A 15,767-nucleotide genomic window follows, 5' to 3' on the forward strand; every position below is an offset into this window, starting at 1 on the left:
TGCATAATCAGATTCGGATGGGAGATGTCACGTTGGATAGCCGGAGAGCTGTAGTTATCCTCAGACCTACAGCCCTCACGGGATAACAAACTTTTAATTTTTAGGTATTTTTTCGAAACGGCCGAAAATGTCAACATGTTCACATCAACTTGTTTGAAATAAGGTCATCTTGCCACATTTCAGAGGCTTCTCATTCCCAAATGCATAATCAGATTCGAACGAGAGATGTCACGTTGGAAAGCCGGAGAGCTGTAGTTATCCCCAGACGTGCAGCCCTCACGGGATAACAAACCTTTGATTTTTAGGAATATTTTCAAAACGGTCAAAAATGTCAACATATCAGATGAAATTGATGTGGAATTACCATTGACTTTATTTTCTATCTCCACTTGAGAACGCTTTTTTTGTGCTGACAGCCAAGGAATTACTTATTTTAGACGTTTATTAATTTCTTTTAACCCGAACAAATGACGTTCATGTATGAGTGGTGACTATTTTATTTTGAAGGTGGCCAACGCCGCTCGCTGGCGGCACACTACCGTAATGCAGAGCACTGGCAATCGCAGTGGCGGCTCACTTGACTTCAATTTTGCGAGTGGAGGCTGGCTTGACCGCAGTCGGCGGCGGCGGCAGATGTTGTAGTTGCCGTAGTGAGTGATCTCGTGCGTGGGAAATCGAAACGATAAACAACGCGTCTTGATCCCCACCTGTTGACCCCCTGACTATTGTAAACTTCGACAAGTTTATGAAGACGATGGCGTTTGTTTAGTATTTTAAGTTCTTTCACGGGACATCTGCGTGTGCTGTGAGCTCGCAACATGAACAAAGTGGCTTCATTTGTGCTCGTTTGGAGTCACGTCGCTTCTGCCGGTAAGATCACGAAACAAACCAAGAGTTGTTGGAATTGATCTTCTGCTAAAAGGTCATGTTAGCAAGATAACTTTTACTCCCACAATGGGCACATATGGACCACGCAAGGGGTTTCTCGCATAAAGGGAACACGCTGTGCATGATATTAGTTCACAAACTCACTCACGCAATGATATACGATTGCCAGCGGTTATTTTGGAATGCCCGGAAATTCTACTGCTAGCGTTATTAGCTCTGACCGCCAGAGCAAGGACAACTGGGCATGTTGTGAATCGGCTATTTTCGGTTTTTGTATCGACTGCCATGTAACGCTTCGACTTGCTTCCACATTAACTGCAGTGGCGGTTCTGGGGGGGGGGGGCTACGGGCTTGTTTCGTTTTGTGATTCTATGTAAAATCACAAAACGAAACAAGCCCCCAACAGTAGCATTATTAATTCTAATTCCTCTTCACTTAAACATTTAACGTTAAAAATGAAAAGAAAAACGGACATTACATCATATTTCTATATGAAAAAGAAACAAATTGATCCAGACAGAGAGAGAGAGTCAGATGATGATGGTGGTGAGAGTTCTGAAGTGGAGCAAGTTGAAAGCACCAGAGAGGGAGAGTCAGAGGACACGGGATTCATTTATTTTCAGAGCGAGGACACAGAGCAGGAAAGGGATACAAATGAAGATCCTGAGAATGAGAAGACGAGACTGCAATAGAAGTGGAGTGTGAGACACAGACAGAGGATATTTGCACTTCAACAAGCACTGGACCATCAGGTACGTGATGCTGAAAAGAACATGATCCTGTTCTCTGTGTGCGTGTGTGTGTGTGTGTACCTTTTTAGTCTCCCTTTTTATTTAACAGGATCAATATATAAGACATTGCCTTTTAAAATTTGGATAATTATATGCGTGTAAAACATCTAGCTTCAGTGTATTTGCAATTTTTGTCCCCGGTCAGGCTTGAGAATGTATTAATTTACCGTATTTTCACGACTATAAGGCGCCATTAAAAGTCTCAAATTTTCTCCAAAATGGACAGGACGCCTTATGATGCGGAGCGTCTTGTGTATGCGCTGAGTTCCAAAACCTGACTGACAGCCGACACGCTGTTTATATAGAGAAAAGGCGGAAGTGACTGTGGACAGGCATGCGGCAAAGAAGTCGGCCAATCAGTGAAGGGTGGGCGTGTATATATACATATATGGAGAGAGAGAGAGAGAAAAGGCAGACGTGAGTGAGGACAGGCATGCGGGGAAGAAGTCCACCAATGAGTGAAGGGTGGGCGTGTAAGTGGACGCTAAAGGGACACCCCAAGCAGGTACCAACACCTGTATAGAGTGTGGCTATGTGCATTGTTGCAAAACAACTTCGGTTTTGGTTTCTAAGAACCCCCTAAAATAAATTCTACAAAGAGACACGCCTACAAAGCTCAGTTCAAACTTCAAGCCATCGGTTATGCTTTTGGCATGCGTGCCCATCTCACAGCAGCGGTGAAAAACCAAGTCAAGCAAATGAACTCTGAGCTTGCCGTTATTCCCGGAGGCTTGACTAAAGAACTCCAACCGCTGGACATCGGCATCAATCGGGCGTTCAAAGCAAAGTTGCGACCGGGCGTTCAAAGTAAAGTTGCGAGCGGCATGGGAACAATGGATGATCGATGGCAAACACAACTTTACATAGAGTGAGAGGCAGCACTGGGCGAGTTACGCCACAATTTGCGAATGGATTGTGGCTGCTTGGACGAACGTGTCTGCTTGCACTGTTGTTCGAGTTTTTGGCAAAGCCGGCATCATTTCTGTGGAGCCACATGGCAATGAGAGTGACTCTGACAACGAGAGGGAACACGGCGTTTTTGATGCATTACCGGTACTTGCACAATTGTTCAATTCTGATACAGAGGATGAGGACTTTGATGGATTTCTGGGTGATGATTGATCGAAAAACGTGAGTACATTGTACGATGGCTAAATAAAATACAACGGAACTCAGTTTTGCTTCCCTTGCCTTTTTAAAAACGTGTTTTTAGCTTGTATCTGTATGTCTTGGCATGCTACCGTATGCTACAAGCTAACGTGTTTTTAGCGTGCGCGCATGCATGCCGTATGTTTAAGCTAGTGTATGTTTTACCACTGTAAAACTGCGCCCAATAATACAGTGCGTTTTGTCTATGTGTCAAATACAGAAATAGCACCCATTAACTCATTGAATACCACCCCTTTTCACTGGAGCAACCCCCTCAATCCCTCACATTTTACTGAATTTCGACTGATTTGCAAGGCCCACAGAATTTTCTGTCCTATGGCTATATATACATGCAACCTGTCAAAAGAAAGGTGAGACTCTCTTCTTTCAGCAGAAAAAAAGGTTTGTTTCTATCTTTCTCCGTTCGTTGGCAATCAGCATGAGAAAACTGCTAAGTTTTATGCAAAAGGCCGATTTTCTGCAGAAATCCAGAGAAAATGAGCTTTTTGTAAAAGCATGCATTTCAAGCATCATTTCAAGTTTTACACTATTTTTTGCTTTTGTGGCAGCTCAAATACCTCAATAATGTGTTCCTCCTACAAAAGAACATTACAAATAAGGTTTTTGTTGCAAAATAATTTATTTGCACACAACAAAACTATTGAACTATGAACAAAAGTGCAGCTGTGGAGAAGATGGTTTTTGGCTTCCATCCAGTTTGTCACCATTGATTCATCCCACCACGTCCAGATGCACGACCTATAAATTATAGAAACATAAAAAGTTGCAAATATATCTTGCTGCAGAGTGAGGTACAATCATTTTATTTACCTTTCTTTCCACCACCAAAGCGAGGAGTCGTCATCTTTTGGCTTCTGGTTGGACAATCTGTAATGTATAGAAGTATGTACAATTACCACACTTTTATTTTTCTATATTTTTTATTGTTGCTTTCCACTTACATTTCAACATCTCTCACACACACACATACATGCTCGCACACTGCTATTTACACCATTCATTCCACGTTGCTCAGCATCCAATTTGAAATGAAATGGAATATGAATTTAACACTAGTGGTTTTAGCAGAGCTGAGCGGACCAAATGTGTCCTGTTTTTTTTTTTTAAACCTAATGCGACATGCAAGTCAGCGCATATTTTCATCCACATCTACGAGACGCATCAACCTTACATAAATGATTAGTGTTACTGGCAGCTTCATAGTATTGCGGGGAATGTAGCGGTGCATAAAAGTGACTGAGGAGGCATAAGAAGTGATGAAGTTTTGAATGGGAACTTGCAAGCTCGTCAGCAGTTACCTCCTCGTTCCAGCGCCTCTGGCGAGGACTCTCAGCTGCTTTTCGTTATGTCCGAAGGCACATATTCGTCCGACATATCTGGATCCAAATCGCTCTCCAATTCATCGTTTTCGCCGTCGTCTTTACAAGACGATTCCAACGAATCGCTGACGTGTGCCCGGCGTCGGCCATGCGAAGCAATGCAGCCGCTTTGCCGTCATCGCTGGAAGTCGCCGGGGAGACGATTTGTGGGCGACGTGGGGCATCGGGAGGCACAAAATGTTCATCTTCATCAGATGAACTCGAAACTCGGCGTGAGCTATGCGGGCTGCGTGTAGCACGCCATGTTTGTGCAGGCCGACGTTCGTTTGACGGGTGCCGCTTTCGATTAGTGACCGAAGCGTCATTTTCTCTTCCACACAAACACCATCTCCTTGGTTGTTTTGTTTCGAGGACGCTTTTATACCGAAAAAAAAATCATTTTGAGTTAGTTATTTCCTTTTCTCCATCGTTGCTAGTTGCTAATGTTCCAATCCACTATCCACATACGCCCCTCCTTCACTATACGCCCTTTCTACTACTTCTGCTGCGTGATCCTGGTTGATTTTTGCACCACTGCCACCCGATGGCCATTTTTTTGCTATTTAACATTGCCGTCAAGCCTAATCCTGTGGTGAGAAGTTGCATCGGACTCTCTTGCACCCTCCCCCATGAAAACACGTGATTGACGTATTAATACGTCATGGGGAGGGAACAGCTATGCGCTAATTGACGTATTTATACGTCAAAGGGTGTTAATGAGTTAATGAGACTGCGCCCAACCATACGGTGCGCCGAATGGTCGTGAAACTACGGTATGTTTATTTAATACAATTAAAAAAAATAATGAATACAATTAATAAATCTCATCAATCAATTCATTTTAGACAATTGTGTATGTCTGAGTGCCTCAGCAATGTAAGTGTAGCGGGTTAGTGAATATGCTGTGTCCAAGCAGAACTTGTGTTTACATATTTTTGGTTTGTCTTTGTCCACAGACATCAGTTGATGTAAAGAGGACCCGCCAATGCAGCCAGACCTGAAACAGTTTCCCAGGACCCTGATGGGGACCAGGAGAAGGAGCTTCATGGCAGGCTGGTACCATATCATCCCCTGGCTTGAATATTCTCAACAGATGGACACGGCGTATTGTTACGCTTGCAGACATTTTAGCCCTCCTAATACTGTTTTTTTTTCTCATCACTGTAATGTTCTGACGACAATGCTTTCAAAGTTTGTTGAAATAAAAAGTCAAATAAGATTTTGAATCTGTCTTTTTAGCCCTGGGTTGAATGTGCCCCTCCATCAAAACCCCTGGCCCCGGCCCGGCCCCCTCAGTGAAATTGATCCAGAACCGCCACTGATTAACTGGCTCCCGATTCAAGCTGTGACCGTGAGGGCAATGTCAATCCGATCCAGGAATACAGTAAATATTCTCTAGAACGGACTCGTGTTTGCGCTGTCCAATCTGTCCTGATAACAGAAATTCCTCATTTGGGAAATGAGCATGGTATATGTCCTTTATGAACCTGCAAGTATGTTGACAAAATGCACGTGTAACATCACAATTAATAAAATGCAAAAATATACTGTCCAAAAACTGCTTACTGCATATAACAAAAACTGCACTACTGTCCAGGTACAAGTGTATAAAAAAAATGACAAAAGTACTGAACAGTACTGTATTTTAATGCTTATTTTTTGCCTGCCTTGGGGAAAACATTGGTCTATTTTGGATTGTTTTGTTGCGTGCATTCTTTCGCTTATGACAACGTTCGCCTGCGTGTCATACAGTTTTCTTGCTAGTTGCAAGTAACTGTCCCGTTGATCACCGATGTCTGGTTATTCTTGTGCATACTGAAGGATTTTTGTTGCCACTGGCATTGCTTCCTTGCTGTATGGTGGCTTGTCATCAAGAGTTGAATCGATGCCTTGTTTTTTAAAGCTTCGTAGATTTGCATCTTTCTGACTCCCAAGTGTATCCTGGATTCCTTTTACTTTGTGTCCAGCCTCGCTCAAACGGATGCATTTCACTTGCTCCGCTACAGTCATGACAGTTCTTCTACGTTTCGATGCCATGATCTACAGGACGCAAGTGAATAAAATTACATTTTTTCGCAATTACAGTAAAACGCACGCCAATAAAAAGTCACTTACACGTCGTCGTTTCTGATCTGATGATCGAAAAATGCGAAATGAAAATGTGTCTTTCCATAGCATCGGGTGGGCGTTGCGTGTATTTAAACTCCCGCGGCATGACGTCTCCATCCGGGTTACGGGTAGTGGAATTTCCGCTTACGCAAGTTCCGGTTACATGTAATATCGGAGTCAAAATGTTAATGCATAGGTTTTTCTTCCGGGTGAAGGAAATTCCTTTTCATAGAATTCCGGGATGGGAATATTTACTGTATTGTGTTTCTTAATCATAATTCTTTGTGCGTGTGTGTGTGTGTATGTGTGTATGTGTGTGTGTGTGTGTGTGTGTGTGTGTGTGTGTGTGTGTGTGTGTGTGTGTGTGTGTGTGTGTGTGTGTGTGTGTGTGTGTGTGTGTGTGCGTGCGTGCGTGCGTGCGTGCGTGCATGTGAACAAAACGCAAAATGTATCCCAAGGCACTCCTCTATTAAGGTGTGATAACCTTTGCACAACAAAAATCTGTTTACCAATCTATGAATTGAAATATTGCAAGATACAGAATTCTAATATGCTGTATTATTTTCCCAATCCATAATACAATATGTGTTGTAAATATATGGAGTTATACAGTATATTAATCATCATATAACTACACGAGATATTACATATTAATGTACTCTATAACAAAATATAAAGAAAATTGTAGCTTTGAATGTATCGCAATATATTGAGCAGGAATAAACTGTTTATGTGTTTAGATATTACAAAATTGGATTGGATTGCTTTATTGTCATTACACATTCGTGCAACGAAATTTCACTTAACAGGCACGCTCTGCACAAGAAACATGGAAACAATGACGAACATGGGATACAGTGCAAAGGGCCTGTCGGTACTCGCTATGTAAAGCGCCTCGAGATCTTAGTTGAGAAAAGTAAACACTACGGAAGGAGAGGGAAAAAAATATATGTAGTTTTAAATGTACAAATATCCACAATCATGTTATGTAGGAAAATGTATTGGTAATATATGTCAAGATACAGTGTTGCATATACAGTAAATATTCTCTAGTACGGACTCGTGTTTGCGCTGTCCAATTTGTCCTGATAACAGAAATTCCTCATTTGGGAAATGAGCATGGTCCATGTCCTTTATGAACCTGCAAGTATGTTGACAAAATGCACGTGTAACAACACAATCAATAAAATGCAAAAATATACTGTCCAAAACTGTTTACTGCATATAACAAAAACTGCAATAGTGTACAGGTACAAGTGTATCCACAAAAAAATATATCACAAAAGTACAACAGTATGTACAGTACAGTATTTTAATACTTATGGTTTGTCTACCTTGGGGAAAAATGTGTCTATTTTGGATTGTTTCATTGCGTGCATTCTTTGGTTTACGAGAAAGTTCGCCTGCGTGTCATACAATTTTCTTGTTCATCGCCGATGTCTGGTGATTCTTGTGCGTACCGAATGATTTTTATTGCCATTCGCATTGCCTCCTTGCTGGAAGGTGGCTTGTCATCAGGAGTTGAGCTAGGAAGATCATCTTCTTCCTCAGACTCAATCGCATTGGTGGTTTGCTCGAGCAATTCTATGATTTCTGTTGCTGTGCAATCTTTTGTGACAGCCAAATCACAGTCCACATTTAGAAGATCCTGGTTTGTCAGGCCAGGAATTATTTGGCACAGTGGAATAAGGTCAGTCTCATCAATATCTTCCCCCTCAGCATCGTGAGTGATGGTGTCTGTGTGTGAAAATCCACACTTGGCAAAGCATTTACCAATGGTAGAAGATTCTAATTTCAGCCAAGCAGCTTCTAACCATTCAATGGCATCCCTGACAGTGATTTTTTTTACAAGGTCACTTGCTTTGCTGCACTCATCCATGTTGAGCAAAATACTTTTCAGCATGCTCTTACGATACTGCAGCTTGACATTCTGGATGACTCCAGCATCCATCGGCTGCAAGTGAGATGTTGTGTTTGGTGGGAAGAAAATTATCTTTATGTTTGACAAGGTTGCTGGGACGTGGGCTCCACAATTATCCATAAACAATAGAATTTTTCGGTTTTGGATGACCATCTTGTTATTTAGCTGATGCAACCACTTCATAAAGATTTCTGAAGTCATCCAAGCTTTGCGGTTGGCTTCATATGTCACTCTCATTTGTTGTTTATAGTCCTTTGAAAAGCACCGCGGGTTTGCTGATTTTCCAATGACCAATGGACGCAACTTTTCACCAGCCATTGAACTTGCCAACAGTACGGTAATCCGGTCTTTAGCAAGTTTGCCATTCTTTGCAGAATCACATTTACTCACATATGAGCGGGATGGCAGAGTTCTGAAAATAATCCGGTCTCATCACAGTTAAAAATATCCTTTGCAGAATATCCTTCAATGAGACCTGGCAGCTTCTCTTTCCACCCCCTCACCGTCTCACTCTTTACCTCCCCTCCCTCACCACACAAGACAGAATTGGTCAACTGATGCCGGGCAACAAACTTCTGCAGCCAGCCACCGGACGCTTCGAAGTCGTCTATGCCCATAGATTTCGCTATGGAGCTAGCCTTCTCACGAATTAGCGGCCCAGTTAGCGGGAAGTTTTTTGCGCGACAACAGTGAAACCATTCCAGCACACGATCATTTACCGCCCTGAATCTCGTCCGTCGAGCCACAAGCAATTTCCTATGAGCAGGCAGACTCCCACATTCGTACCGGGCAAGAATCGATGCCTTGTTTTTTAAAGTCTCATAGATTTGGGTTTTTCCGACACCAAGTGTCTCCTGGATGCTTTTAACTGTGTGCCCGGCCTCGCTCAAACGGATGCATTTAACCCGCTCTGCGACAGTCAGAACAGTTCTTGGACGTTTCGATGCCAAGATCTACAGGGCACAAGTGAATACGTACAGTTAAAATATTTCGCAATTACGTACAGTAAAATGGACGCCAATAAAAACTCACTTACACGTCGTCAATAAAAACTCACTTACACGTCGTCGTTTTGGATCGGATAAATGTAAATTACGAAGTGAAAACCTGTCTCAGAGTCGTCTCTTTTCCGTAGCATCGGGTGGGCGTTGCATGTATTTAAACTCCCGCGGCATGACGTCTCCATCCGGGTTACGGGTAGTGGGATTTCCGCTTACGCAACTTCCGGTAACATGTAATATCGTAGTCAAAATGTTAATGCATAGGTTTTTATTCCGGGTGAAGGATATTCCTTTCCATAGAATTCCGGGGATGGGAATATTTACTGTATTTTCAATAAATGGTAAATGTTTTTTATATTTATGGAAAATTATATGGAAAAATGTGCATCGAGTTCGATTCCAGCTCCGGTCTTCCTTTGTGAAGTTTGCATGTTCTCCCCGCGCCTGCATGGGTTTTCTCCGGGTACTCCGATTTCCTCACACATTCGAAAAACATGCATGGCAGATTAATATAACACTCTAAATCAGCGGTGGCCAACCTGCGGGTCGCGAGCCGCATGCGGCTCTTTGGCTGGTTCAATGCGGCTCCCGGGTTTCACACGACAAGCGTCGAAAATGCCTCGCTGGTGGCAAAGCCACAGAGATGTGTTCCTCGAGCCGGTCCTTGGCCTTGAGGACGGGCTCGAGGGGCCGGTCCTTGGTCTTCGGCTTTGGCCTTGGAGTCAAGTCCTTGGTCCTTGGCCTTGGCCTTGGCCTCGGGAATCAAGTCCTTGGCCTTGGCCTTGGCCTCAGATTGCCGGTCCTCGAACACAATGAGGGATTAGAGCCTCGAATCCCTTGTATAAGGACCGCAAAAATCACGAAGGAATCTAATAAATTCCATCCAAGGAAACCCATATTGATGGATTAACTCTGGCGCTTTAAGAGGTGCGGGTCTGCCACTGACAGGTAACAGTTAGCGCAACGTATAAAGAGCGGCATCACAGTTAGTTTCAATCACGGTTTGTTACGTTCGCGATCGGCAGTTTAAATAGCGTGTAAAGCCTTTCTGTAACAGTGGTGTCTTTTATTTAGTTATTTTTGCACAGTCGTCACGTTTGTGCGGTCGCACTAGAATGTGTGTTTGAACCAAGTAATTTGCATTACAGCTGGAGTCAATAATGTCGGCAGTTCACTTCCGGGTTTGGCCGTTGGGATTTGGAGTCCTTTTGCTCGATTCCAGTTATGTTTGCTGAATGCTTTCTCATGTTTGGAATAATGACTATTGATATTACATAGTTTAAAATCATGGTTGATTTAATTATTTATTATTATTATTGTGAAGTTGAAGGTATTAACTAATGTAGTATTAGTGGTAGTGGTAATAATAGTAGTACTCAGAGAATGGTTAGAGATTCAGCCATCTCGTTACCTCCGCGTCCCGCGTCCTAGACACATAATTTTCCCACGGGACACACAGTTCCAAACAATGTGCGTTTTTGGGACGCAAGGAAATTTCTCAGTCAAAACAAACAAACAAAAAAACTGCGGCAAGCCTGAGGATTTCACAGTGACAATCGTTACCGGTAGCGTGTCGTTTCCGTGGCGTCATTTTCACGGTACCGAAAAATAGTTTAATTATAAAAGTCACCGCACTTGAATTGACTGTGTGATCCACGCGATTTCACTGGGCCTGTATGTGTGTTTGTGATGTGGTGTGGTGTGTGAGTGTGTTTCTTCTAATTTACTTTCGTTTTGTTTTGTTTTCAGTGTTGGGGGGGGGGGGGGGGGACACAACAGATGACGTTATGTGCGCATGTGGGTTGTTATTTTAGTCCGCAAACTGAGGAATCGCGCGGATGAAAGTTTGAGATGGCGGCGAAAAAAACTCACCAAGGTCTACTAATTACAATATTTAAGAAATGGGAATGCTTGTCAGATTTTTCGTATGAATCGTCCAAAGGGCGTATCACTAAACTCACCTGTGACGTATGCACAGAACGCGAGAGCGAAATACGATGCGAGGCACGATTACGAGGCAAATTGGTCATTAGATTTATAGGCTAATCGCTGTGAAAAATATTATGAAACGGTATTGGTTATTCTATAATTTACTGGTTGTAGCATGGTAACTTTATGAATAAAACATTCGTCACAAGGTGTAGTAATGCTAATGTTAACTGTTGGTAGAACTAATGATAACGTGTGTTAAATTCTTTCGTCAAATTGATCGTAGATTATACATGCATCGTCTTGGGAAGAGGATGTCAAGCCACATTTACCTGTATTAATGATTATCAGTCAATTAATCTTTGCAGTTTGAGATTGGAAAAAATACTCTGATGACGCCACATGAGTACACCAGTTTTTGATCCATTTATTTTTTGGAATAAACCTGGAGTACACAGCTGCTGATGTAATGTTCATTGTTAATGCATAGTTTTCAAACATTGACCCTTGAAACATTATACTTTTGAGTTTCGGAATTCTTGATTATCAATATGAGTCAAAATAGAAAAATGGGTTCCCATGATGAACGTTTACGGAACCCAACATTTGTTATCGTGGTTTCCCATTGGGTAATCCGACGGAACCGAAAAACGGTTACCGTGAATTTCCGAAATCCTCAGGCCTGCTCCTGAATTATTTAAATTTTTGCAGCATTTGTTTGTCATTGTATGTACAGTATATATTGTTGTTTGTGTTATTATCATATGCAATTGAATAAGTAGACCCTTTCAGAATTTCAAATTTGGGACTCTCTCAATCCATAATGGCACTCATACTTTTCTGATCAGCGAGTCCCTAGGACTCGCTGCCGGTAAACTGTAAAATTATCACTGAGAGATTACCGCTTTTTCTGCAGTCAGTGATTGACTTCTATGCAAAGTCACTTCTCAACTTATGTTCCGTGCCATGTCATGCCTGTTGAGTGTTGATCTACTTCATATTAAGAAACTACTGCACTAAAACATTAATTCATAAATGTATACCATATGATTTTATTTTATTTTTCTCAGTATAAATAACATGTACCCTGACTGTTCTACTCTTTGAATAAAAACACTTCATTCAAGCGTTGGGGAGTGCAAAGCGTTATGATGGAGGGGTGTTGCAAATCATGAAGACCTGCCAAGTGGTATGATAGCATTATTTTATACATGTCCTCGGCTTGGCCTCAGTTTCAAAATCAGTCCTTGGTCCTTGGCCTTGGCCTCGGAGGCAAGTCCTTGGCCTTGGCCTTGCCCCGGAAAATTTTCCAAGTCCTTGGCCTTGGCCTCGGGTTGCCGGTCCTTGGACACAACACTGCAAAGCCATTCAAACAACGGGGCTAAATACACAGAACGTACTGCATCAGCCTATCATCAATCCCGTTACTTGATTGACATAGAGGGTGTTGGAGGATGATCAAGCAGGGGGAAGCGTGTTGTTGTCGACACGGCGGGATCCCTTGACCGTTCTCCACTTCCCCAGGTCCTCCGCGTGTTCGTTTGATTCGGGCTGAGTTGATGTGCAAAAGTCAGAGGCTGGAAATGGAGAAGTGTTTTACTGAACGTTCAGGGCACAACACGAATCGATTCGGGCTCCTGTGAGTCTCAGATTTCATCAGGAAGCCCCGAGCAACTACAGTCACACGTACATATAGGCATAGTATGTTAATTATGTTAATTAGGGGTGGGCAGTCCTTCCCCTTTTGTAAAAATCAGAAACAAAGAAAGGTCAATGTAGTTCGATCTTGGCATTTTGACAAAGTACAGACCATATCTGCTGGTCCACAAATCTTGAGATTAGGGTTCCTCTTCGAAGGCACTTGACAGCCTTCAGGGACTTTTACGAGGTGGAGGAGGCAAGAAAACCCTCGGGGGGCTGTTAATTAACCAAGTGAAAATAGAATCTAAACTTCACACTACATTCTTTGTTTTAAGTACTTCAGCAGATGTTCAGGACAGAGACCTAATAGTCAAAGTCGACCTGTCTATGATACAAAGTTTTAAGCTAAACGTATAACATATATAGGTGATATCTTCAAGGGCAACCAATCAGATGACTGAATCACCGCTCAACGGCGCTAAACGCCAAGCTCATCAGTGAATGACCTCTAATGTCAAGGCAGGGGTGCCCAATACGTCGATCGCAATCGACCACGAGCCAGTGGACTGGTCCCAAGTCGACCGCAAGGGGTAGGAGGAGGAAAATGGGGGGAAAAAATATTTGTATGTTCGTGTCTTTAGGTTTCGTTCATGTTCAGGCCGTTCTGGCGTGCGTGCATATGTGCGCGAGTGCATGGTTGGTCGTTTTGGTGGCCTCAGTATTGCATCTCTGCTTTTTGCAGATGATGTGGTACTGTTGGCTCCTTCAAGCAGGGCTCTCCAACTCTCACTGGAGCGTTTCACAGCTGAGTGTGAAGCGGTTGGGATGAAGATCAGCACCTCCAAATCTGAAACCATGGTCCTCAGTCGGAAAAGGGTGGAGTGCCCTCTCCGGGTCGGGGAGGAGATCTTGCCCCAAGTGGAGGAGTTTAAGTATCTTGGGGTCTTGTTCACGAGTGAGGGCAGGAGGAAGCGAGAGATCGACAGGCGGATCGGTGCATCGTCTGCTGTGATGCACACGTTGTATCGGTCTGTTGTGGTAAAGAAGGAACTGAGCGAAAGGGCGAAGCTCTCAATTTAGCGGTCGATCTACGTCCCAACCCTCATCTATGGTCACGAGCTATGGGTCGTGACCGAAAGAACGAGATCCCGGATACAAGCGGCCGAAATGAGTTTTCTCCGCAGGGTGTCTGGGCTCTCCCTTAGAGATAAGGTGAGAAGCTTGGTCATCCGGGAGGGGCTCAGATTAGACCCGCTTCTCCTCCACATCGAGAGGAGCCAGATGAGGTGGCTCGGGCATCTAATTAGGATGCCTCCTGGACGCCTCCCTGGTGAGGTGTTCCGGGCATGTCCCACTGGCAGGAGACCCTGGGGACGACCCAGGACACGCTGGAGAGACTATGTCACCCAGCTGGCCTGGGAACGCCTCGGGATCTGCCAGGAAGAGCTCGAAGAAGTGGCTGGGGAGAGGGAAGTCTGGGCTTCCCTCCTAAAGCTGCTGCCCCCGCGACCCGACCCTGGATAAGCGGTGGAAAATGGATGGATGGATGGATGGTTAAAGGTTTTTTTTTTTTTAAATATTGTGCTCCTGAGATAATGTTGGTGATTAGTTTGGATGCGTTATTAGTTATTGAGTTTGTCATTTTATTTTACAGTATCGTATTGTTTGACATGGTCAGTCAAAAAATATTTATTGTTAAATTAAGGATTCAATGTTATTTTCGAATTTCAGATGCACTTTAGACCTTTTGTGTTGCAGTTACTAAAGCTTACAAGCTTTGTTGTAAGTTGGTCCATAAAGTTGGTCCATATTTCTTTCTTTTATTTATTCTCTTATATGTTAATAAGGATACAGTGTTATGCAAAGGTGTACTTGTAACAATTATATAGACAAATGATACTATTTATCGCCGTCCGGGGGAGGGGGGACGCGAGATGTTTTCCTCTTCCTTGGGGGGGGCATGACAGAAAATAATTGAGAACCACTGGTCTAGGCACACAGCATTGAGTCCAGGATGGTTGGTGATGCAGTCAATCACCTGATTGAAGTGTTCCGCTCCTTGTCGACATACAGTCACTACTTCTTGAATTTCATGGCAGCAAACACATTCAACTGCTGTAGGCCTTTGCTGGCATTTACCACAAGTACACTTGAAAAAAAAAAAGTAAAATACTGAGCGATGACACCATGAGCATACATTTTATTGAACAAGCGTATTGCTCACAGTTGTCACTGGGTGGTACCACCGCACTACTGTTCACTTACATTACGGAATGTCCTGCCATACTTATTTGTCATGTCCTTGTTTAGGATGATACTAATGCAGCGTTTTATACTGGAGACAAATTCCTTGTGTCTTCTACATACTTAGCCAATAAAGACGATTCTGATTCTGATTCTATACCCATCAATCAATAATTCTGTTGTATATTTTGAATCAAATGTTTTCATAAACAAGTATATGGATGGAATACTGTACAAAAGTTTAAAAAAGTCATTACAAAAATCTCTCAAGTACAAGTCAAAAAATTATTTGCTAAAAAGAATACTGAAGTACCGAGTAGGCTAACTGCTTGAACATGAAGTCTGATTTTTTTTTTTAAACAATGTCATCAGACAATTATGTGCATATGCCTGCATCTTCAAATCATAAACATAATACCAGCCTATATCTTACCAAGCTTGTGATCTCGATGGGTCTTGTCTCCATTCCATGTCAGGTCTTGTGGGCACATTGTTTTGCATCCTGATTAGCGTCTGGCTCATATATGTAAGGTCCAACATGTAAAATTCCAACCTCCCCTTCTTCCTCCAACTCTTCAAAAACTTGGATATCCTCACTTGCGCTCGATCGATCGCTTGTATCGCTGTTTGAATCATTGTTTGAAATGCTTTTCATCTCTGCCGTATGGAGCTCTGCCATCGCTGTTCTCCATGTGACGTATCGTTTCCGGGTTCC

At 42.9% G+C, this 15,767-nt stretch overlaps 1 protein-coding gene across 3 annotated transcripts in view; it reads left to right on the forward strand.

The window, feature by feature from the left end:
- The first annotated feature begins 515 nt into the window (after positions 1-515).
- The window catches only part of LOC147195565 (zinc-alpha-2-glycoprotein-like), a 42,191-nt gene continuing 26,939 nt past the window's right edge, over positions 516-15,767 (forward strand). For 2 of the 3 annotated variants that reach the window (XM_086128522.1, XM_086128523.1), the window contains exon 1: positions 516-870. In XM_086128522.1, the coding sequence (XP_085984648.1) occupies positions 819-870 (52 nt within the window). In that variant the 5' untranslated portion in view covers positions 516-818. Of the gene's footprint in view, positions 871-1,511; positions 1,641-15,767 lie in introns of all 3 variants that reach the window. The other variant, XM_086128524.1, reaches the window with a different exon arrangement.

The sequence above is a fragment of the Hippocampus guttulatus genome, chromosome 14, assembly GCF_054856545.1.
Source record: "Hippocampus guttulatus isolate MCC_2025c chromosome 14, RoL_Hgut_1.0, whole genome shotgun sequence".
NCBI classification, from domain to species: Eukaryota; Metazoa; Chordata; class Actinopteri; order Syngnathiformes; family Syngnathidae; genus Hippocampus; species Hippocampus guttulatus.